Source organism: Ranitomeya imitator, chromosome 1, assembly GCF_032444005.1.
Source record: "Ranitomeya imitator isolate aRanImi1 chromosome 1, aRanImi1.pri, whole genome shotgun sequence".
In the NCBI taxonomy this organism is placed as follows: Eukaryota; Metazoa; Chordata; class Amphibia; order Anura; family Dendrobatidae; genus Ranitomeya; species Ranitomeya imitator.
This window is the reverse complement of record NC_091282.1, coordinates 659,562,062-659,586,943: the sequence shown is the minus strand read 5'-3', so window position 1 is coordinate 659,586,943 and position 24,882 is coordinate 659,562,062. Positions and strand designations below refer to the sequence as shown.

Below are 24,882 nucleotides of genomic sequence, written 5' to 3'. Positions count from 1 at the left end.
ATAACATTTCCCACATGTATACTTTACATCAGCACAATTTTGGAAACAAAATTTTTTTTTGCTAGGAAGTTATAAGGGTTAAAATTTGAACAGCGATTTCTCATTTTTACAACGAAATTTACAAAACCATTTTTTTTAGGGACCACCTCACATTTGAAGTCAGTTTGAGGGGTCTATATGGCTGAAAATACCCAAAAGTGACACCATTCTAAAAACTGCACCCCTCAAGGTACTCAAAACCACATTCAAGAAGTTTATTAAACCTTCAGGTGCTTCACAGCAGCAGAAGCAACATGGAAGGAAAAAATGAACATTTAACTTTTTAGTCACAAAAATTATCTTTTAGCAACAATTTTTTTATTTTCCCAATGGTAAAAGGAGAAACTGAACCACGAAAGTTGTTGTCCAATTTGTCCTGAGTACGCTGATACCTCATGTGGGGGTAAACCACTGTTTTGGCGCACGGCAGGGCTTGGAAGGGAAGGAGCGCCATTTGACTTTTTGAATGAAAAATTATCTCCATCGTTAGCGGACACCATGTCGCGTTTGGAGAGCCCCTGTGTGCCTAAACATTGGCGCTCCTCCACAAGTGACCCCATTTTGGAAACTAGACCCCCCAAGGAACTTATCTAGATGCATAGTGAGCACTTTGAACCCCCAGGTGCTTCACAAATTGATCCGTAAAAATGAAAAAGTACTTTTTTTTCACAAAAAAATTCTTTTAGCCTCAATTTTTTCATTTTCACATGGGCAACAGGATAAAATGGTTTCTAAAATTTGTTGGGCAATTTCTCCTGAGTACACCAATACCTCACATGTGGGCTAAACCACTTTTTGGGCACATGGTAAGGCTCGGAAGGGAAGGAGCGCCATTTGACTTTTTGAATGGAAAATTAGCTCCAATTGTTAGCGGACACCATGTCGCGTTTGGAGAGCCCCTGTGTGCCTTAACATTGGAGTTCCCCCACAAGTGACCCCATTTTGGAAACTAGACCCCCCAAGGAACTTATCTAGATGCATATTGAGCACTTTAAACTTCCCAGGTGCTTATAACGCAGAGCCATGAAAATAAAAAATAATTTTTCTTTCCTCAAAAATGATTTTTAGCCTGGAATTTCCTATTTTGCCAAGGGTAATAGGAGAAATTGGACCCCAAATTTTGTTGTCCAGTTTGTCCTGAGTAGGCTGATACCCCATATGTGAGGGTAAACCACTGTTTGGGCGCACGGCAGGGCTCGGAAGGGAAGGCACGCCATTTGGCTTTTTAAATGGAAAATTAGCTCCAATCATTAGTGGACACTATGTCACGTTTGGAGAGCCCCTGTGTGCCTAAACATTGGAGATCCCCCAGAAATGACCCCATTTTGGAAACTAGACCCCCAAAGGAACTAATCTAGATGTGTGGTGAGGACTTTGAACCCCCAAATGATTCACAGAAGTTTATAACGCAGAGCCATGAAAAAAAAAATATATATTTTCTCAAAAATGATCTTTTAGCCTGCAATTTTTTATTTTCCCAAGGGTATCAGGAGAAATTTGACCCCAACAGTTGTTGTCCAGTTTCTCCTGAGTACGCTGATACCCCATATGTGGGGGTAAACTACTGTTTGGGCACATGCTGGGGCTCGGAAGTGAAGTAGTGACGTTTTGAAATGCAGACTTTGATGGAATGCTCTGTGGGCGTCACGTTGCGTTTGCAGAGCCCCTGATGTGGCTTAACAGTAGAAACCCCCCACAAGTGACCCCATTTTGGAAACTAGACCCCGAAAGGAACTTATCTAGATGTGTGGTGAGCACTTTGAACCCCCAAGTGCTTCACAGAAGTTTATAATGCAGAGCCGTGAAAATAATAAATACGTTTTCTTTCCTCAAAAATATTTATTTAGCCCAGAATTTTTTATTTTCCCAAGGGTTACAGGAGAAATTGGACCCCAAAAGTTGTTGTCCAGTTTCTCCTGAGTATGCTGATACCCCATGTGTGGAGGTAAACCACTGTTTGGGCACACGTCGGGGCTCAGAAGGGAAGTAGTGACTTTTGAAATGCAGACTTTGATGGAATGGTCTGCGGGCGTCACGTTGCGTTTGCAGAGCGCCTGGTGTGCCTAAACAGTAGAAACCCCCCACAAGTGACCCCATTTTAGAAACTAGACCCCCCATGGAACTTATCTAGATATGTGGTGAGCACTTTGAACCCCCAAGTGCTTCACAGACGTTTACAATGCAGAGCCGTGAAAATAAAAAATCATTTTTCTTTCCTCAAAAATGATGTTTTAGCAAGCATTTTTTTTATTTTCACAAGGGTAACAGGAGAAATTGGACCCCAGTAATTGTTGCGCAGTTTATCCTGAGTATGCTGTTTGGGCACACGTCGGGGCTCGGAATTGAGGGAGCACCATTTGACTTTTTGAATACGAGATTGGCTGGAATCAATGTTGCGTTTGGAGACCCCTGATGTGCCTAAACAGTGGCAACCCCTCAATTCTACCTCCAACACTAACCCCAACACACCCCTAACTCTAATCCCAACTATAGCCATAACCCTAATCACAACCCTAACCGCAACACACCCCTAACCACAACCCTAACCCTAAGGCTATGTGCCCACGTTGCGGATTCGTGTGAGATTTTTCAGCATCATTTTTGAAAAATCCGCGGGTAAAAGGCACTGCGTTTTACCTGCGGATTTTCCGCGGATTTCCAGTGTTTTTTGTGCGGATTTCACCTGCGGATTCCTATTGAGGAACAGGTGTAAAACGCTGCGGAATCCGCACAAAGAATTGACATGCTGCGGAAAATACAACGCAGCGTTTTCGCGCCATGGGCACAGCGGATTTGGTTTTCCATAGGTTTACATGGTACTGTAAACCTGATGGAACACTGCTGCGAATCCGCAGCGGCCAATCCGCACCGTGTGCACATAGCCTAATTCTAAAGGTATGTGCACACTCTGCGGAAAACGCTGCGGATCCGCAGCAGTTTCCCATGAGTTTACAGTTCAATGTAAACCTACGGGAAACAAAAATCGCTGTACACATGCTGCGGAAAAACTGCACAGAAACGCATCGGTTTACATTCTGCAGCATGTCACTTCTTTGTGCGGATTCCGCAGCGGTTTTACAACTGCTCAAATAGAAAATCGCAGTTGTAAAACCGCAGTGAAATGCGCAGAAAAAACGCAGTAAATCCGCAGCGGTTTAGCACTGCGGATTTATCAAATCCGCAGCGGAAAAATCCGCAGAGGACCAGAATACGTGTACTTGTACCGAAACCATAACGCTAACCCTAGCCCTAACCCTAACCCTATTCTAACATTAGTGGAAAAAAAAATTCTTTATTTTTTTTATTGTCCCTACCTATGGGGGTGACAAAGGGGGGGGGGGTGTCATTTATTATTTTTTTTTATTTTGATCACTGAGATATCATCTATCTCAGTGATCAAAATGCACTTTGGAACGAATCTGCCGGCCGGCAGATTCGGCGGGCACACTGCGCATGCGCCCGCCATTTTGGAAGATGGCGGCGCCCAGGGAGAAGACGGACGGACCCCGGCAGGATCGGTAAGTATGATGGGGTGGGGGGGAACACGGGGGGGGGGGAATCGGAGCATGGGGGGGTGGATCGGAGCACGGGAGGGGTGGAACGGAGCACGGGGGGGTGGAACGGAGCACGGGGGGGTGGAACGGAGCACGGGGGGGTGGAACGGAGCACGGAGGGGGGGGTGTGGATCAGAGTGTAGGGGGGGTGATTGGAGCACGGGGAGGGTGATTGGAGCACAGGGGGAGCGGACAAGAGCACGGGGGGAGCGGAGCACAGGACGGAGGGGAGCCGAAGCAGTGTACCGGACAGATCGGAGGGCTGGGGGGGCGATCGGTGGGGTGGGGTGGGGGCACATTAGTGTTTCCAGCCATGGCCGATGATATTGCAGCATCGGCCATGGCTGGATTGTAATATTTCATCAGTTTTAATAGGTGAAATATTACAAATCGCTCTGATTGGCAGTTTCACTTTCAACAGCCAATCAGAGCGATCGTAGCCACGGGGGGGGGGGGGGAGGGTGAAGCCACCCCCCCTGGGCTAAACTACCACTCCCACTGTCCCTGCAGATCGGGTGAAATGGGAGTTAACCCTTTCACCAGATCTGCAGGGATGCGATCTTTCCATGACGCCACATAGGCGTCATGGGTCGGATTGGCACCGACTTTCATGACGCCTACGTGGCGTCATGGGTCGGGAAGGGGTTAATGAATAAGATGTCACCTCTGTCTGCACATAGTGATTCAAGTATATAGTGCCAATTGCTGCTCATATAATAGGGGGTGTCCCAGTTCTGCATAGGGGCCCACTGGAGGATTCTTCTGTTCTCCTGTGGGCCAGTCCAAGCCTTTGCATATCACTGGTAACATTCCTTGTGTGGTTTCCTTTAAAAGCATGACATGTAAGTTGGGTGCACTGGCCATATCACACGATCCCGCTTTTCTCCCAGGCGCTGGCTCTCATGTAAATGGTTTATTTCAGCATGGCCGCCTTCCTTCCTAGTAGTCAGCAAATCAGGGTACTTAACATGGTACACAATATTAACCCCCTCGCCTGCTGTAAAAAGACATGTCTATAAAGTACAATGTGCTGGCAAGGCCCTTGTGCTACCACACAGCTCTTAAAACGTAATCCTGGAGGTAATCTGTGGTACTGCAGTTGTAGAAATAAAAGGATAATGGAAGTCAGAGGTTGTCACCTCCCCTCCCCCACACATCACTGATAAATAATGTACATTCTAATTATATAGAACCATAGTTGCATTGCTTTACAATAGAGGACAACAGAAATTTCTCTAAGGGTATGTGCACAAGTCAGGATTTCTTGCAGAAATTTTCCTGACAAAAACCGGACATTTCTGCCAGAAATCCGCATGCGTTTTTTTTAGCGTTTTTTCATGCTTTTTTTGTGCGTTTTTTCCCAAATGCATAGAATAATGGGAAAAAACGCAGAAAATCGGCAAAATTAATGAACATGCTGCTTTTTTTACCGCGATGCGTTTTTGCGTGGAAAAAAGCGCATCATGTGCACAAAACATGCAGAATGCATTCTAAATTATAGGATGCATAATGTATGCGTTTTTAATGAGTTTTTATAGCGTTTTTACCGCGAAAAAACCTGAACGTGTGCACATAGCCTAAGGAAGGCAAACTGACCACATCTCATTTCTGAGGTGAAAGGTCAGAGAGGCCCGGCGCCTGCGCACTGCAGTACTTTGCTCTGCCCTCAACAGGGCAGACAAAGTACGCCTACTCCAGAGCCGCAGCGTGAAGCCCAGAAGAGGACGTCATCTGATGAAGATGGGAGGCGCCAGACCCGGACAAACAGCGGAAACGCTCCTGGGTGAGTATAATCTAACGTCTTTTTCGCATCTTTTAGGATACATCGGAGGCTTATCTACAGCATTACAGAATGCTGTAGATAAGCCCCGGATGCCAGTGGGCTTACCTCCCCAGCGATTTTGGGAGTGACAGGTTCCCTTTAATAATGGATAGGTGTCAAAATTGACGCCTCTCCATTATTAATCTGGCTTAACCCCTTCATGACCTTGGGATTTTTCGTTTTTCCGTGTTCGTTTTTCACTCCCCTCCTTACCAGAGCCATAACTGTTTTATTTTTCCGTCAATTTGGCCATGTGAGGGCTTATTTTTTGCAGGACGAGCTGTACTTTTGAACGACATCATTGGTTTTAGCATGTCGTGTACTAGAAAATGGGAAAAAAATTCCAAGTGCGGTGAAATTGCAAAAAAAGTGCAATCCCACACTTGTTTTTTGTTTGGCTTTTTTGCTAGGTTCACTAAATGCTATAACTGACCTGCCATTATGATTCTCCAGGTCAGTACGAGTTCATAGACACCTAACATGACTAGGTTATTTTTTACCTAAGTGGTGAAAAAAAATTCCAAACTTTGCTAGAAAAAAATAAAAAATTGCGCCCATATTCCGATACTCGTAGCGTCTCCATTTTTCATGATCTGGGGTCGGTTGAGGGATTATTTTTTGCGAGCCGAGATGACGTTTTTAATGATAGCATTTTGGTGCAGATACGTACTTTTGATCGCCCGTTATTGCATTTTAATGCAATGTCGCGGCGACCAAACAAACGTAATTCTGGCGTTTCGAATTTTTTTCTCGCTACGCTGTTTAGCGATCAGGTTAATGCTTTTTTTTAATTGATAGATCGGGCGATTCTGAGCGCGGCGATACCAAATATGTGTAGATTTGATTTTTTTTAATTGATTTATTTTGATTGGGGCGAAAGGGGGGTGATTTAAACTTTTATATTTTTTTTATTTTTTTCACATTTTTTTAAACTTTTTTTTTTTAACTTTTGCCATGCTTCAATAGCCTCCATGGGAGGCTAGAAGCAGGCACAGCACGATCGGCTCTGCTACATAGCAGCGATCTGCTGATCGCTGCTATGTAGCAGAAATGGAGGTGTGCTGTGAGCGCCGTCCACAGGGTGGCGCTCACAGCCACCGGCGATCAGTAACCATAGAGATCTCAAGGACCTCTATGGTTACAATGGAGAAGCAAGTCATGTGACGGGGGTCGGCGATGACATCATTTCCGGCCGGATGCGGTGGTTATATGCCGCTGTCTGCGTTTGACAGCGGCATTTAAATAGTTAATAGGCGCGGGCAGATCGCGATTCTGCTCGCGCCTATTACGGGCACATGTCAGCTGTTCAAAACAGCTGACATGTCCCGGCTTTGGTGCGGGCTCACCGCCGGAGCCCGCATCAAAGTGGGGCTTCTGACCTTGGACGTACTATCCCGTCCGAGGTCAGAAAGGGGTTAATGTCACCTTACAATAGCAAGGTGACATTAACCCTTCATTACTCCATATCCCACCGCTACACGGGAATGGGAAGAGAGTGGCCAAGTGCCAGTATATATATATATATATATATATATATATATATCCCCCTATACTATGTGTAGACATTTATTTTAGCTATGCTATTCTAACCTGTCAGTGTGATTTTACATTACCGGTTTTTCTATAGAACAACGCTGCGTATTTCTCGCAAGTCACACTGTTGGTCCGTGTGTAATCAGTATTTTTCTCGCCCCCATTGACTTTCATTGCCGATTTTTTTGCACAATACGCTGACAAACACAGCATGCTGCGATTTTCTACAGCTGTAGAAGACCGTATAATACGGATCAGTAAAATACGGCAGATAGGAGCTGGGCCATAGAGAATCATTGTACCGTGTGCAATCCGTATTTTCTGCACCTCTCATACGTCCGTAAAACTCGCTAGTGTGACGCCGGCCTTATTCTGTATATATACACTGCACAGTACCAGTTCTCCTGACATGTACACTGGGTGTAATTCTCAGTATCTGTATTATTCTGTATATATACACTGCACAGTACCACTTCTCCTGTCCTGCATACTGGGTGTAATTCTCAGTATCTGTATTATTCTGTATATATACACTGCACAGTACCACTTCTCATGTCATGTATACCGGGTGTAATTCTCAGTATCTGTATTATTCTGTATATATACACTGCACAGTACCACTCCTCCTGTCCTGTATACCGGGTGTAATTCTCAGTATCTGTATTATTCTGTATATATACACTGCACAGTACCACTTCTCATGTCATGTATACCGGGTGTAATTCTCAGTATCTGTATTATTCTGTAGATATACACTGCACAGTACCACTTCTCCTGTCCTGTATACCGGGTGTAATTCTCAGCATCTGTATTATTCTGTATATATACACTGCACAGTACCACTTCTCATGTCATGTATACTGGGTGTAATTCTCAGTATCTGTATTATTCTGTAGATATACACTGCACAGTACCACTTCTCCTGTCCTGTATACTGGGTGTAATTTTCAGTATCTGTATTATTCTGTATATATACACTGCACAGTACCACTTCTCCTGTCCTGTACACTGGGTGTAATTCTCACTGTCTGTATTATTCTGTATATATACACTGCACAGTACCACTTCTCCTGTCCTGTATACTGGGTGTAATTCTCAGTATATGTATTATTCTGTATATATACACTGCACAGTACCACTTCTCCTGTCCTGTATACTGGGTGTAATTCTCACTATCTGTATTATTCTGTATTTATACACTGCACAGTACCACTTCTCCTGTCCTGTATACTGGGTGTAATCCTCAGTATCTGTATTATTCTGTATATATACACTGCACAGTACCACTTCTGTCCTGTATACTGGGTGTAATCCTCAGTATCTGTATTATTCTGTATATATACACTGCACAGTACCACTTCTCCTGTCCTGTATATTGGGTGTAATCCTCAGTATCTGTATTATTCTGTATATATACACTGCACAGTACCATTTCTTCTGCCCTGTATACTGGGTGTAATTCTCAGTATCTGTATTATTCTGCATATATACACTGCACAGTACCACTTCTCCTGTCCTGTATACTGGGTGTAATTCTCAGTATCTGTATTATTCTGTATATATACACTGCACAGTGCCACTTCTCCTGTCCTGTATACTGGGTGTAATTCTCAGTATCTGTATTATTCTGCATATATACATTGCACAGTATCACTTCTCCTGTCCTGTATACTGGGTGTAATTCTCAGTATCTGTATTATTCTGTATATATACACTGCACAGTACCACTTCTCCTGTCCTGTATACTGGGTGTAATTCTCAGTATCTGTATTATTCTGTATATATACACTGCACAGTACCACTTCTCCTGTCCTGTATACTGGGTGTAATTCTCTGTATCTGTATTATTCTGTATATATACACTGCACAGTACCACTTCTCATGTCCAGTATACTGGGCGTAATTCTCAGTATATGTATTATTCTGTATATATACACTGCTCAGTACCACTTCTCCTGTCCTGTATACTGGGTGTAATTCTCAGTATCTGTATTATTCTGTATATATACACTGCACAGTACCACTTCTCATGTCCTGTATACTGGGTGTAATTCTCAGTATATGTATTATTCTGTATATATACACTGCACAGTACTACTTCTGTCCTGTATACTGGGTGTAATTCTCAGTATCTGTATTATTCTGTATATACACTGCACAGTACCACTTCTCCTGTCCTGTATACTGGGTGTAATTCTCAGTATCTGTATTATTCTGTATATATACACTGCACAGTACCACTTCTCCTGTCCTGTATACTGGGTGTAATTCTCAGTATCTGTATTATTCTGTATATATACTGCACAGTACCACTTCTCCTGTTCTGTACACTGGGTGTAATTCTCAGTATCTGTATTATTCTGTATATACACACTGCACAGTACCACTTCTCCTGTCCTGTATACTGGGTGTAATTCTCAGTATCTGTATTATTCTGTATACACACACTGCACAGTACCACTTCTCCTGTCCTGTATACTGGGTGTAATTCTCAGTATCTGTATTATTCTGTATATATACACTGCACAGTACCACTTCTCCTGTCCTGTATACAGGGTGTAATTCTCAGTATTTGTATTATCTAATATATAATTGCCTAGAATACTACTTCCTGCAATTTGTGCCAACTTCCTGTCCGGAGCTAATGTCCGGAGATAAGTGACGTCAACAGTGTCCAGTGTCTGATTGGTTGCCGCCTGCTGCGAGCGACCAATCAGAAACGTGCCGTACTGTGACACACTCCTCCCGCCATTTTGGTGTGATTTTTGAATTTTTACCTCACAGCAAGTTTCTACTGCGTGGAGGCGGGCCCAGTGACGTTGCTCTTCAAGCTCCTGCCGAATTTCAAGTATATATGGATTCTAGACTCCCGATTCTTTAGAATCGGGCTGCCATCTAGTCTATAATATAACGCTGGGAGCGTCACTCTGTCCGAAGCCTTTATAGACTGCGCAGGCGCAAGCGCAGGCGCAGTCTGGGCCTCACAGAGTGACGCTCCCGGGAGATCGCGGTGTGCGTTCACACTGAACGCACACCGCGATCTCCAACAGAGAAGCAGGGACCGCCAGGAGGGTGAGTATCGCCAATAATCACCTGTCCTGCGTTCCACCGCTGAGCGCCGCCATCTTCCCGGTCTTCGGCCTGTGACCTTCAGTTCAGAGGGCGCGATGACGCGCTTAATGCGCGCAGGCGCCGCCCTCTGACTGAGCAGTCACAGCCAGGAGACCGGGAAGATGGCGGTGCCCAGCGCTGGAATGCAGGACAGGTGAATATAGTAAGTGCTGGGGGGCCTGAGCTGGCGGCGATACCGGCACCTGACCCCCACAGCGTGCCGGTGTCCTCGCCTGCTCAGGCCCCCCAGCACTCGGCGCCGAGCGGGTCAGAGGCAGTATGGGGACGCAGGATGGAGCAGCACATAAGGATGGGGACGCAGGATGGAGCAGCACATAAGGATGGGGATGCAGGATGGAGCAGAACATAAGGATGGGGACGCAGGATGGAGCCGAACATAAGGATGGGGACGCAGGATGGAGCAGCACATAAGGATGGGGACGCAGGATGGAGCAGCACATAAGGATGGGGACGCAGGATGGGAGCAGCGCATGACAGGATGGGGACGCAGGATGGAGCAGAGCATGACAGGATGGGGACGCAAGATGGAGCAGCACATGACAGGATGGGGACGCAGGATGGAGCAGCACATGACAGGATGGGGACGCAGGATGGAGCAGCACATGACAGGATGGGGATGAAGGATGGGAGCAGCGCATCACAGGATGGGAGCAGCGCATCACAGGATGGGGACGCAGGATGGGAGCAGCGCATGACAGGATGGGGACGCAGGATGGAGCAGCGCATGACAGGATGGGGCCGCAGGATGGGAGCAGCACATGACAGAATGGAGGCGCAGGATGGAGCAGCACATGACAGGATGGGGACGCAGGATGGGAGCAGCGGATGACAGGATGGGGACGCAGGATAGAGCAGCGCATGACAGGATGGGGACGCAGGATGGGAGCAGCACATGACAGAATGGAGGCGCAGGATGGAGCAGCACATGACAGGATGGGGACGCAGGATGGAGCAGCGCATGACAGGATGGGGACGCAGGATGGAGCAGCACATGACAGGATGGGGACGCAGGATGGAGCAGCACATGACAGGATGGGGATGCAGGATGGGAGCAGCGCATCACAGGATGGGAGCAGCGCATCACAGGATAGGGACGCAGGATGGGAGCAGCGCATGACAGGATGGGGACGCAGGATGGGAGCAGCGCATGACAGGATGGGGATGCAGGATGGAGCAGCACATGACAGGATGGGGACGCAGGATGGAGCAGCACATGACAGGATGGGACGCAGGATGGAGCAGCACATGACAGGATGGGGATGCAGGATGGAGCAGCGCATGACAGAATGGGGACGCAGGATGGAGCAGCGCATGACAGGATGGGGACGCAGGATGGAGCAGCACATACCAGGATGGAGACCATATACCAATATAAATGCTCGCCACCCGGGCGTAGAACGGGTTCAATAGCTAGTTCTGTATATATACACTGCACAGTACCACTTCTCCTGTCCTGTATACTGGGTGTAATTCTCAGTATCTGTATTATTCTGTATATACACACTGCACAGTACCACTTCTCCTGTCCTGTATACTGGGTGTAATTCTCAGTATCTGTATTATTCTGTATATACACACTGCACAGTACCACTTCTCCTGTCCTGTATACTGGGTGTAATTCTCAGTATCTGTATTATTCTGTATATACACTGCACAGTACCACTTCTCCTGTCCTGTATACTGGGTGTAATTCTCAGTATCTGTATTATTCTGTATATACACACTGCATAGTACCACTTCTCCTGTCCTGTATACTGGGTGTAATTCTCAGTATCTGTATTATTCTGTATATATACACTGCACAGTACCACTTCTCCTGCCCTGTATACTGGGTGTAATTCTCAGTATATGTATTATTCTGTATATATACACTGCACAGTACCACTTCTCCTGTCCTGTATACTGGGTGTAATTCTCAGTATCTGTATTATTCTGTATATACACACTGCACAGTACCACTTCTCCTGCCCTGTATACTGGGTGTAATTCTCAGTATCTTTATTATTCTGTATATATACACTGCACAGTACCACTTCTCCTGTCCTGTACACTGGGTGTAATTCTCAGTATCTGTATTATTCTGTATATACACACTGCACAGTACCACTTCTCCTGCCCTGTATACTGGGTGTAATTCTCAGTATATGTATTATTCTGTATATATACACTGCACAGTACCACTTCTCCTGTCCTGTATACTGGGTGTATTAAAGTATCTGTATACATACACTGCACAGTACCATCACTCTGTTACCTGTGGTGTTGCATAGGACTGCAGGTGACACCTACTACATTATCTGTACTTGAGTTATCACTGTTACCTGTGGTGTTACTTAGGACTGCAGGTGACATCTACTACATTATCTGGACTCAGAGTGACCACTGTGTTACCTGTGGTGTTACATAGGACTGCAGGTGACATCTACTACATTATCTGTACTCAGTGTTATCACTGTGTTATCTGTGGTGTTACATAGGACTGCAGGTGACATCTACTACATTATCTGTACTCAAAGTTATCACTGTGTTACCTGTGGTGTTACATAGGACTGCAGGTGACATCTACTACACCATCTGTACTCAGAGTGATCACTGTTTTCTATGGTGTTACATAGGACTGCAGGTGACATCTACTACACCATCTGTACTCAGAGTGATCACTGTTTTCTACGGTGTTACATAGGACTGCAGGTGACATCTAGTACACCATCTGTACTCAGAGTGATCACTGTTTTCTACGGTGTTACATAGGACTGCAGGTGACATCTACTGCATTATCTGTACTCAGAGTGATCACTGTTTTCTATGGTGTTACATAGGACTGCAGGTGACATCTACTACACCATCTGTACTCAGAGTGATCACTGTGTTACCTGTGGTGTTACATAGGACTGCAGGTGACATCTACTACATTATCTGTACTCAGCGTGATCACTGTTTTCTATGGTGTTACATAGGACTGCAGGTGACATCTACTACATTATCTGTACTCAGAGTGATCACTGTTTTCTATGGTGTTACATAGGACTGCAGGTGACATCTACTACACCATCTGTACTCAGAGCGATCACTGTGTTACCTGTGGTGTTACATAGGACTGCAGGTGACATCTACTACATTATCTGTACTCAGAGTGATCACTGTTTTCTACAGTGTTACTTAGGACTGCAGGTGACATCTACTACATTATCTGTACTCAAAGTTATCACTGCGTTACCTGTGGTGTTACATAGGACTGCAGGTGACATTTACTACATTATCTGTACTCAGAGTGATCACTGTGTTACCTAGGACTGCAGGTGACATCTACTACATTATCTGTACTCAAAGTTATCACTGCGTTACCTGTGGTGTTACATAGGACTGCAGGTGACATCTACTACATTATCTGTACTCAAAGTTATCACTGCGTTACCTGTGGTGTTACATAGGACTGCAGGTGACATCTACTACATTATCTGTACTCAAAGTTATCACTGTGACTGCGTTACCTGTGGTGTTACATAGGACTGCAGGTGACATCTACTACATTATCTGTACTCAGAGTGATCACTGTGTTACCTGTGGTGTTACATAGGACTGCAGGTGACATCTACTACATTATCTGTACTCAAAGTTATCACTGCGTTACCTGTGGTGTTACATAGGACTGCAGGTGACATCTACACTCTCTACACGGACAGGTGAGTGACGCTCCGCTCTGCTACATCCATTCCCTGCAGTACACCGTGGCTGTACCGTACGATGCTGCATTGCTCGTTCCCATGACGGTGTGACACTACCGCACTGATCACATTACGGACACACTGTTGCTGCGGGTGTTGCGGTGCCGCACGGACGGTGTGACACGGTGTCTCTATATTTGCGGGCACGGTACGGCACACGGTACAGTAACTTGGCCGCTGACGGACACATTTCCGCACGGGATTTGCACAGCGTTTCCTCACTCATTGCGGACATGAGCCGCTCGAGCTCCGCAGTGCAGTGTGTGCGGGATGTGAGTGCGGGACCCGGATGTGCGGCACTCACCTCACTCATGGTGACGCTGTGCTGTGCTCTGCGCTGTGCTCTGCTCGCTCCGTCTCCCGCCGCACATATATACACTGTGGATGATATAAATGTATATATATCCCCCTGGTGCTGAGTGACAGCTGTTGGCAGCCAATGAGAATCTCCTCAGTCATTTGCTGCATTTCCAAAAAAGGGCGCTGAGTGGCCGCAGCGCGGTGAATGAACGGTGCCCGGCGGAGGCAGCCGTAACCCCCTCACTGCCGGAGAGGGCATCCCTGAGCAGTCGCTTCCCTGTGGAAAGGGTCAGGGGTAGAGCTACTAAGGACAAGTCGGGGTTAATGCTGAAGTCTGGCAGGCATGAAGGTGACAGAACCCAGAGAGCGGACACTCGTCAACGTGAGCAGAGACGGCGGAGGGGAAGGGGTTAACGCCTGGGCTGCAGCGCTGAGGATGATGAGGAGGGAGCGGATTATAACAGCTGGAGGGGCAGATGCTGGGCCTGGCACGCCGCCATCTCCCACCGTCTCCCGGGAAGCGGAGGAGCTGACACAGATTACACGGACGGCGGCTTCCCAGGTCTGTCTCCTGTCAGGGCTAATGGTGCTGATCACCGGGAGCCCGGGGAGGAAAGAGTGTAATGACAATATAATGTCTGCTCCACAAGTAGTAATATCACTGCCCCACATTATTATACATCACCCCGACATTATTACACATCACCCCGACATTATTACACATCACCCCGACATTATTACACATCACCCCGACATTATTACACATCACCCAGACATTACTATTATACATTACTCACACTATTACACAACATCACCCCGACATTATTACACATCACCCCGACATTATTACACATCACCTCACATTATTATTACACATCACTCAGACATTATTATACATCACCTCACATTATTATTACACATCACTCAGACATTATTATACATCACCTCACATTATTATTACACATCACTCAGACATTATTATACATCACCTCACATTATTATTACACATCACCCAGACATTATTATACATCACCTCACATTATTATTATTATTTATTTATATAGCACCATTGATTCCATGGTGCTGTACATGAGAAGGGGTTACATACAAGTTACAAATATCACTTACAGTAAACAAACTAACAATGACAGACTGATACAGAGGGGCGAGGACTCTGCTATTGCGGGCTTACATTCTACAGGATTATGGGGAAGGAGACAGTAGGTTGAGGGTTGCAGGAGCTCCGGTGTTGGTGAGGCAGCAGCGGTGTCAGCGGTTATTACACATCACCTCACATTATTACACATCACCCCGACATTATTATACATTACCCACATTATTACACATCACCCAGACATTATTATACATTACCCACATTATTACACATCACCCCGACATTATTATACATCACCTCACATTATTACACATCACCTCGCATTATTACACATCACTTCACATTATTACACATCACCCCGACATTATTATACATCACCTCACATTATTACACATCACCCAGACATTATTACACATCACCTCACATTATTACACATCACCCCGACATTATTATACATTACCCACATTATTACACATCACCTCACATTATTACACATCACTCTGCATTATTACACATCACCTAACATTATTATATATCACTCACATTATTACACATCACCTCACATTATTACACATCACCTCACATTATTACACATCACTCTGCATTATTACACATCACCTAACATTATTATATATCACTCACATTATTACACATCACCTCACATTATTACACATCACACAGACATTATTATACATTACCCACATTATTACACATCACCTCACATTATTACACATCACTCTGCATTATTACACATCACCTAACATTATTATATATCACTCACATTATTACACATCACCTCACATTATTACACATCACCTCACATTATTACACATCACTCTGCATTATTACACATCACCTAACATTATTATATATCACTCACATTATTACACATCACCTCACATTATTACACATCACACAGACATTATTATACATTACCCACATTATTACACATCACCTCACATTATTACACATCACTCTGCATTATTACACATCACCTAACATTATTATATATCACTCACATTATTACACATCACCTCACATTATTACACATCACCCCGACATTATTATACATTACCCACATTATTACACATCACCTCACATTATTACACATCACTCTGCATTATTACACATCACCTAACATTATTATATATCACTCACATTATTACACGTCACCTCACATTATTACACATCACACAGACATTATTATACATTACCCACATTATTAGGCTGCCGTCACACATTCAGTATTTGGTCAGTATTTTACCTCAGTATGTGTAAGCCAAAACCAGGAGTGGAACAATTAGAGGAAAAATATAATAGAACATATGCTCCACTTCTGCATTTATCACCCACTCCTGGTTTTGGCTTACAAATACTGATGTAAAATACTGACCAAATACTGCTAGTGTGATGGCAGCCTTACACATCACCTCAACATTATTATACATCACTCTGCATTATTACACATCACCTCACATTATTACACATCACCCACATTATTACACATCACTCACATTATTATATATCACCTCACATTACACATCACCCCAACATTATCATACATTACCCACATTATTACACATCACTCTGCATTATTAGACATCACCTAACATTATTATAAATCACTCACATTATTACACATCACCTTGCATTATTATACATCACTCACAATATTATACATCACCCACATTATTACACATCACTCACATTATATACATCACCTCACATTATTATACATCACTCACAATATTACACATCACCCACATTATTACACATCACCTCACATTATTATACATCACTCACAGTATTGTATATCATCCACATTATTTTAGCTGTGAATTCCTGGCCCGACTACCCCACCTGTGGCACGGACAGAGAAGAGGTAACGACAAGCGTAGGAAGATGACAGTCCATTGAGGTGCATGGCCCTGGTGACTGGAGGGTCACAACCTGGCTTCCCCGAACATCTCCATGGAGCCAGGTAAGCGGTGGGTCCAAATCCTTACTACCCCAAACGTCGCCAGGGGTTCAGTGATGGTGAAAGGAGCAGATCTGTATTTTTTCAGCCAGGGCCGTGGTCCCCTATGCTGGCATCCTGTAGAATGTCAAATCTGTGTCCCTCATGATGGAGCCATGATGTCCTGGCTGTGGATCCACAGAGTCTATGGATCTCTTGTTACAGAAGCGTATCCCCTTTATATAGTTAACAACTGTTGTCCTTCAAACCATCATCCAGAGCTCAAGAGCAAGGAGTGATGAGATTTGAGAATTTATTCAATTTTCATAGTTTTTCCTCCTCTATTTTGCAAGTCAACAAACCACAGGGTCCCAAACAATGGTCAATCACTGTTCCAATTACCCTATGTCTCTATCTCCTAAAGATGTAAAAAGAGATAACACAAGGATAACTCTCCGAGTACAGATAATGCAGTAGATGTCACCTGCAGTCCTATGTAACACCACAGACAGGGCCGCCATCAGGGCATTACTGCCCTGACTGGCGTATGGGGCCCGTTGGCAGAGGGGGCCCGCATCGGGACCCATCTCTTCTGCTCACCGGGCCAAGCGGCAGGCGGCTTCTATCGTGAACCTGTGTCCGAGACGCAGGTTCAGTTTGCCTTCCTGGCCCGCAAGGCAATGGTTAAAGCCTCCAGCCAATTGGAGGCTGGCAGCTGACGTCAGCGCGCATCGCCGGCGTATGACGTCATTGTCATTCGCCGGCGAGTGCGTGCTGAAACGCCGGGAGGGATCTTCTCTTCGCCGCAGGAGCGCAGCCAGGTAAGAAGAAAGTTTCTTTTAAAAAATTTTTTTCATTATTTTAATTGAAAGCGGCAATGTTTGAGGATGGAGACACAAGTACGGGAGCAGAATGCAGACACGGGGGCAGAATGGAGACAAAGGGTCAGAATGGAGACACGAGGGGCAGAATGGAGACACTGGGGCAGAATGGAGACACTGGGGCAGAATGGAGACACTGGGGCAAAATGGAGACACTGGGGCAGAATGGAGACTGTAGGACAGAATGGAGACACTGGGGCAGAATGGAGACAAGGGGGCAAAATTGGAGACTCGAGGGCAGAATGGAGACACTGGGGCAGAATCGAGACTGTGGGGCAGAATGGAGACACGGGCAGAATGCAGACACGGGGGCAGAATGGAGACTGTGGGGCAGAATGGAGACACTGGGGTAGAATGTAGACACTGGGACAGAATGTAGACAGTGGGCAGAATGGAGGCACAGGAGGGAGAATGGAGACACGGGGCAGAATGGAAACAGAGGGCAGTATGGAGACAGGAGGGCAGAATGGAGACACAGTGGGCAGAATGGAGACACAGTGGGCAGAATGGAGACACAGTGGGCAGAATGGAGACACAGTGGGCAGAATGGAGACACGGGGGCAGAATGGAGATACGAGGGCAGAATGGAGACAGTGGGCAGAATGGAGACACGGGGCAGAATGGAGACACGGGGCAGAATGGAGACACGGGGCAGAATAGAGACAGATGGGGCAGGAATATGGGGCAGGATGGAGACAGATGGGGCAGGATCATGGGACAGATGGGGCAGGATGGAGACAGATGGGGCAGGATCATGGGACAAATGGGGCAGGATCATGGGGCGGGATGGGGAGATCATATGGGGCAGGATGGGACATCACATGAGGGCAGGATGCGAGAACATATGGCTGGAGCCAGGAATGAGACACACGGGGGTCAGGATGGGGAATATTGTTACCATAGGGGCTAATTAAGGGATATTATTACTGCAGTAATGTATTTTATTTTTTGAGGATACTGTTTTAAATGTGGGTGGGGCGGTCCTGTTGCTGTGCAGACCAACACTGTCGCTTTTTTTCTTCATCTGTTGTAGTTTAGAATTTGGGAAAAAAATAAGTAATGTGTTCTGCAAGCAGTGCTCTAGATATCTGTTATTTCCTGCAGAGACGAGCCCTGGCTGGATGAAGTGACGGCGGTCTGTGCTGGATGAAGATTAAAAGCAAAGATGAAGGACTTCACCTAGAGACGTCACTGGTGAGTCAGTGTGTTACATGTACACTGATGCTATACACTGAATACTATATACAGTGGTTCTGTGTACAGTGTCACCAGTGATCACTGAATTACCTTTACATTATACACTATATACAGAGCACCAGTGTATAATGTCACCGGTGATCACTGTATTATACCTGTATACAGACACTGCATACTAAGCACAGATATCCTGTGAATACTGGCAATTATGGTGATATTAGTATTGTAGTATTCAGTCATTATGTGGTGGTAATATGTTGTCAGGCCATGGTGTTGCGGTATTTGTTCCTTACATGTGCTATTATTTGGTCACTATGTGGTGGCAATATGTGGTCTGGTCATGGTACGGTGGTATTTGTCCCCTGTATGTGGTATTGGTCATTTTAAAAATTGAAAATAAATAAAAATATACCTAAATTGTATTGGATACTTTAACAATTGTTTAATAGGTTAGAGTATGGTAGGACCCGACCCTGTCGTGGTGGCGGCTTTAAAAATCTTTTGACTGTGGACAGTTCAAGGGGTGGAGGCGGGGCTGGGGTAGAGCCTGGGCGGAGTCTCAAGGGGGCCCAAAAATTTTGCCAGTATGGGGCCCCGAAATTCCTAGTGGCAGCCCTGACCACAGATAACACAGAGAGAGCTCTCTGAGTACAGATAGTGTAGTAGATATCACCTGCAGTCCTATGTAACACCACAGATAACACAGTGATTAAGGTACCTTCACACATAACGATTTCGTTAACGATATCGTTGCTTTTTGTGACGTAGCAACGATATCGTTAACGAAATCGTTATGCGTGACAGCGACCAACGATCAGGCCCCTGCTGGGAGATCGTTGGTCGCCGGGAATGATCAGGACCTTTTTTTGGTCGCTGATCACCCGCTCTCATCACTGGATCGGCGTGTGTGACGCCAATCCAGCGATGTGTTCACTGGTAACCAGGGTAAATATCGGGTTACTAAGCGCAGGGCCGCGCTTAGTAACCCGATGTTTACCCTGGTTACCATTGTAAAAGTAAAAAAAAAAAAAACAGTACATACTCACATTCCGGTGTCTGTCACGTCCCCCGGCGTCAGCTTCCTGGTTACCCGGGGACTTCGGCATCGTTGGTCGCTGGAGAGCTGTCTGTGTGACAGCTCTCCAGCGACCACACAACGACCTAAACAGCGACGCTGCAGCGATCGGCATCATTGTCTATATCGCTGCAGCGTCGCTAAATGTGACGGTACCTTAACCCCTTAGCGACCGCCGATACGCCTTTTAACGGCGGCCGCTAAGGGTACTTAAACCACAGCGCCGTTAATTAACGGCGCTGTGGAAAAAGTCCATAGCGCCCCCCAGAGGCCGATTTTCTCCGGGGTCTCGGCTGCCGAGGGTAGCCGAGACCCCAGAGAATATGATTCGGGGGGTTTTTAACCCACCCCGCATTTGCGATCGCCGGTAATTAACCGTTTACCGGCGATCGCAAAAAAAAACAAAAAAAAAAACGCGATCTCTTTTTAATTTCTCTGTCCTCCGATGTGATCGCACATCGGAGGACAGAGAAAAGGGGTCCCAGGTGGCCCCCCAATACTCACCTAGCTCCCCCGATGCTCCTCGTGTCTCCCGGTGGGCGCCGCCATCTTCAAAATGGCGGGCGCATGCGCAGTGCGCCCGCCGGCCGGCACCGGGAGAATCTTTGGGGTCTCGGTAGCCGAGACCCCAAAGAGCATGATCGGGGTCGGTATTACCGACCCCTGTTTTGCGATCGCCGGTAGTTAACTGTTTACCGGCGACCGCAAAAAAAAAAAAAAAAAGTAAAGTGTAATTCTCTGTCCTCTGATGTGATCGCACATCAGAGGACAGAGAAATAGGGGGATTCGGGGACCCTAGCATACTCACCTAGGTCCCTGGATCCTCTTGCTGCTCCTCCTGGCCGCCGGCAGAAGAACATGGCGGACGCATGCCCAGTGCGCCCGCCATCTGTCTCCATCTGCCGGCCGGCAGGAGAACAGCAGTTGGGGCTAAAATTAGGGGTAGGGTTAGGGGTAGGGTTAGGGGTAGGGGTAGGGTTAGGGGTAGGGTTAGGGGTAGGGCTAGGGGTAGGGTTAGGGTTAGGGCTAGGGTTGGGGCTAAATTTAGGGTTAGGGTTGGGGCTAAATTTAGGGTTAGGGTTGGGGCTAAATTTAGGGTTAGGCTTCTTTCACACTTACGTCGGTACGGGGCCGTCGCAATGCGTCGGCCCGACATACCGATGCACGTTGTGAAAATTGTGCACAACGTGGGCAGCAGCTGTAGTTTTTCAACGCATCCGCTGCCCAATCTATGTCCTGGGAAGGAGGAGGCGGAGTTACGGCCACGCATGCGCGGTCAGAAATGGCGGATGCGACGTACAAAAAAACGTTTCATTGAACGTTTTTTTGTGCCGACGCTCCACCAAAACACAACTGATCCAGTGCACGACGGACGCGACGTGTGGCCATCCGTCACGATCCGTCGGCAATACAAGTCTATGGGCAAAAAACGCATCCTGCGGGCACATTTGCAGGATCCGTTTCTTGTCCAAAACGACGGATTGCGACGGAATGCCAAACGACGCAAGTGTGAAAGTAGCCTTAGGGCTAGGGTTAGGGTTGGGGCTAAAGTTAGGGCTAGGGTTGGGGCTAAAGTTAGGGTTAGAGCTGGGATTAGGGTTAGGGTTTGGATTAGGGTTGGTATTAGGGTTAGGGTTGGCATTAGGGTTACGCTTGGGATTAGGGTTAGGTTTGGGATTAGGGTTAAGGTTAGGGTTGTGATTAGGGGTGTATTGGGATTAGGGTTAGGTTTGAGGTTAGGGTTGAGATTAGGATTAGGGGTGTGTTGGATTTAGGGTTTTGATTAGGGTTATGGTTAGGGTTGACATTAGGGTTGTTTTGGGGTAAGGGTTGTGATTATGGTTAGGGTTAGTGATTAGGATTATGGATCAGGTTGGGATTAGGGTTAAGGGTGTGTTGGGGTTAGGGTTGGAGCTAGAATTGGGGGGTTTCCACTGTTTAGGTACATCAGGGGGTCTCCAAACACGACAGCCAATTTTGCGCTCAAAAAGTCAAATGGTGCTCCCTCCCTTCTGAGCTCTGCCGTGCGCCCAAACAGTGGGTTACCCCCACATATGGGGCATCAGCGTACTCGGGATAAATTGGACAACAACTTCTGGGGTCCAATTTCTCTTGTTACCCTTGTGAAAATAAAAACTTGGGGGCTACAAAATCTTTTTTGTGAAAAAAAAAATATTTTTTATTTTCACGACTCTGCATTCTAAACTTCTGTGAAGCACTTGGGCATTCAAAGTTCTCACCACACATCTAGATAAGTTCCTTGGGGGGTCTAGTTTCCAAAATGGGGTCACTTGTGGGGGGTTACTACAGTTTAGGTACATCAGGAGCTCTGCAATCGCAACATAATGCCCACAGACCATTCTATCAAAGTCTGCATTCCAAAAAGGCGCTCCTTCCCTTCCGAGCTCTGCCGTGCGCCCAAACAGTGGTTTACCCCCACATATGGCGCATCAGCGTACTCGGGATAAATTGGACAACAACTATTGCAGTCCAATTTCTCCTGTTACCCTTGTGAAAATAAAAACTTGGGGGCTACAATATCTTTTTTGTGGAAAAAAAATATTTTTTATTTTCACGACTCTGCATTCTAAACTTCTGTGAAGCACTTGGGCATTCAAAGTTCTCACCACACATCTAGATAAGTTCCTTGGGGGGTCTAGTTTCCAAAATGGGGTCACTTGTGGGGGGTTACTACAGTTTAGGTACATCAGGGGCTATGCAATCGCAACATAATGCCCACAGACCATTCTATCAAAGTCTGCATTCCAAAAAGGCGCTCCTTCCCTTCCGAGCTCTGCCGTGCGCCCAAACAGTGGTTTACCCCCACATATGGCGCATCAGCGTACTCGGGATAAATTGGACAACAACTATTGCAGTCCAATTTCTCCTGTTACCCTTGTGAAAATAAAAACTTGGGGGCTACAAAATCTTTTTTGTGAAAAAAAAAAATATTTTTTATTTTCATGACTCTGCATTCTAAACTTCTGTGAAGCACTTGGGCATTCAAAGTTCTCACCACACATCTAGATAAGTTCCTTGGGGGGTCTAGTTTCCAAAATGGGGTCACTTGTGGGGGGTTACTACAGTTTAGGTACATCAGGGGCTCTGCAATCGCAACATAATGCCCACAGACCATTCTATCAAAGTCTGCATTCCAAAAAGGCGCTCCTTCCCTTCCGAGCTCTGCCGTGCGCCCAAACAGTGGTTTACCCCCACATATGGCGCATCAGCGTACTCGGGATAAATTGGACAACAACTATTGCAGTCCAATTTCTCCTGTTACCCTTGTGAAAATAAAAACTTGGGGGCTACAATATATTTTTTGTGGAAAAAAAAATATTTTTTATTTTCACGACTCTGCATTCTAAACTTCTGTGAAGCACTTGGGCATTCAAAGTTCTCACCACACATCTAGATAAGTTCCTTGGGGGGTCTAGTTTCCAAAATGGGGTCACTTGTGGAGGGTTTCTACTGGTTAGGTACATCAGGGGCTCTGCAAACGCAACATAATACCCGCAGACCATTCTATCAAAGTCTGCATTCCAAAACGGCGCTCCTTCCTTCCGAGCTCTGCCGTGCGCCCAAACAGTGGTTTACCCCCACATATGGGGTACCAGCATACTCAGGACAAATTGGACAACAACTTTTGGGGTCCAATTTCTCTTGTTACCCTTGTGAAAATAAAAACTTGGGGGCTAAAAAATCTTTTTTGTGGAAAAAAAAATATTTTTTATTTTCACGGCTCTGCATTATAAACTTCTGTGAAGCACTTGGGCATTCAAGGTTCTCACCACACATCTAGATAAGTTCCATGGGGGGTCTAGTTTCCAAAATGGGGTCACTTGTGGGGGATTTCTACTGTTTAGGCACATCAGGGGCTCTCCAAACGCGACATGGCGTCCGATCTCAATTCCAGCCAATTCTACATTGAAAAAGTAAAACGGCACTCTTTCTCTTCCAAGCTCTGTGGTGCGCCCAAACAGTGGTTTACTCCCACATATTGGGTATCAGCGTACTCAGGAGAAATTGCACAACAACTTTAGTGGTCTAATTTCTCCTGTTACCCTTGTGAAAATAAAAATTTGTGGGCAAAAAGATCATTTTTGTAGAAAAAATTCAATTTTTTTTTTTCACGGCTCTACGTTATAAACTTCTGTGAAGCACATGGGGGTTCAAAGTGCTCGCCACACATCTAGATAAGTTCCTTAAGGGGTCTAGTTTCCAAAATGGTGTCACTTGTGGGGGGTTTCCACTGTTTAGGCACATCAGGGGCTCTCCAAACGCGACATGGCGTCCAATCTCAATTCCAGCCAATTCAACATTGAAAAAGTAAAACGGCGCTCCTTCACTTCCAAGCTCTGCGGTGCGCCCAAACAGTGGTTTACCCTCACATATGGGGTATCGACGTATTCAGGAGAAATCGCACAACAACTTTTGTGGTCTAATTTCTCCTGTTACCCTTGTGAAAATAAGAATTTGTGGGCGAAAAGATCATTTTTGTGTAAACAAAAGCGATTTTTTATTTTCACGGCTCTACGTTATAAACTTCTGTG

At 45.8% G+C, this 24,882-nt stretch overlaps 2 protein-coding genes across 4 annotated transcripts in view; one reads left to right on the top strand and one right to left on the bottom strand.

The window, feature by feature from the left end:
- The window catches only part of PCP4L1 (Purkinje cell protein 4 like 1), a 107,698-nt gene that overhangs the window by 71,411 nt on the left and 11,405 nt on the right, over positions 1–24,882 (bottom strand). Inside the window, exon 1 of one of the 2 annotated variants that reach the window (XM_069728836.1) lies at positions 14,110–14,289. The exons of the other annotated variant lie outside the window; for it this stretch is intronic. Within the exon in view, the coding sequence (XP_069584937.1) occupies positions 14,110–14,118 (9 nt within the window). The 5' untranslated portion in view covers positions 14,119–14,289. Of the gene's footprint in view, positions 1–14,109; positions 14,290–24,882 lie in introns of those variants that run through there. 2 annotated transcript variants of the gene reach the window in all.
- Positions 14,267–24,882, top strand: part of NR1I3 (nuclear receptor subfamily 1 group I member 3) — a 63,922-nt gene continuing 53,306 nt past the window's right edge. For both annotated transcript variants that reach the window (XM_069728829.1, XM_069728823.1), the window contains exons 1-2: positions 14,267–14,667; positions 17,052–17,200. The gene's annotated coding sequence lies outside the window, so the exon portion shown is untranslated. The remainder of the gene's footprint in view (positions 14,668–17,051; positions 17,201–24,882) is intronic.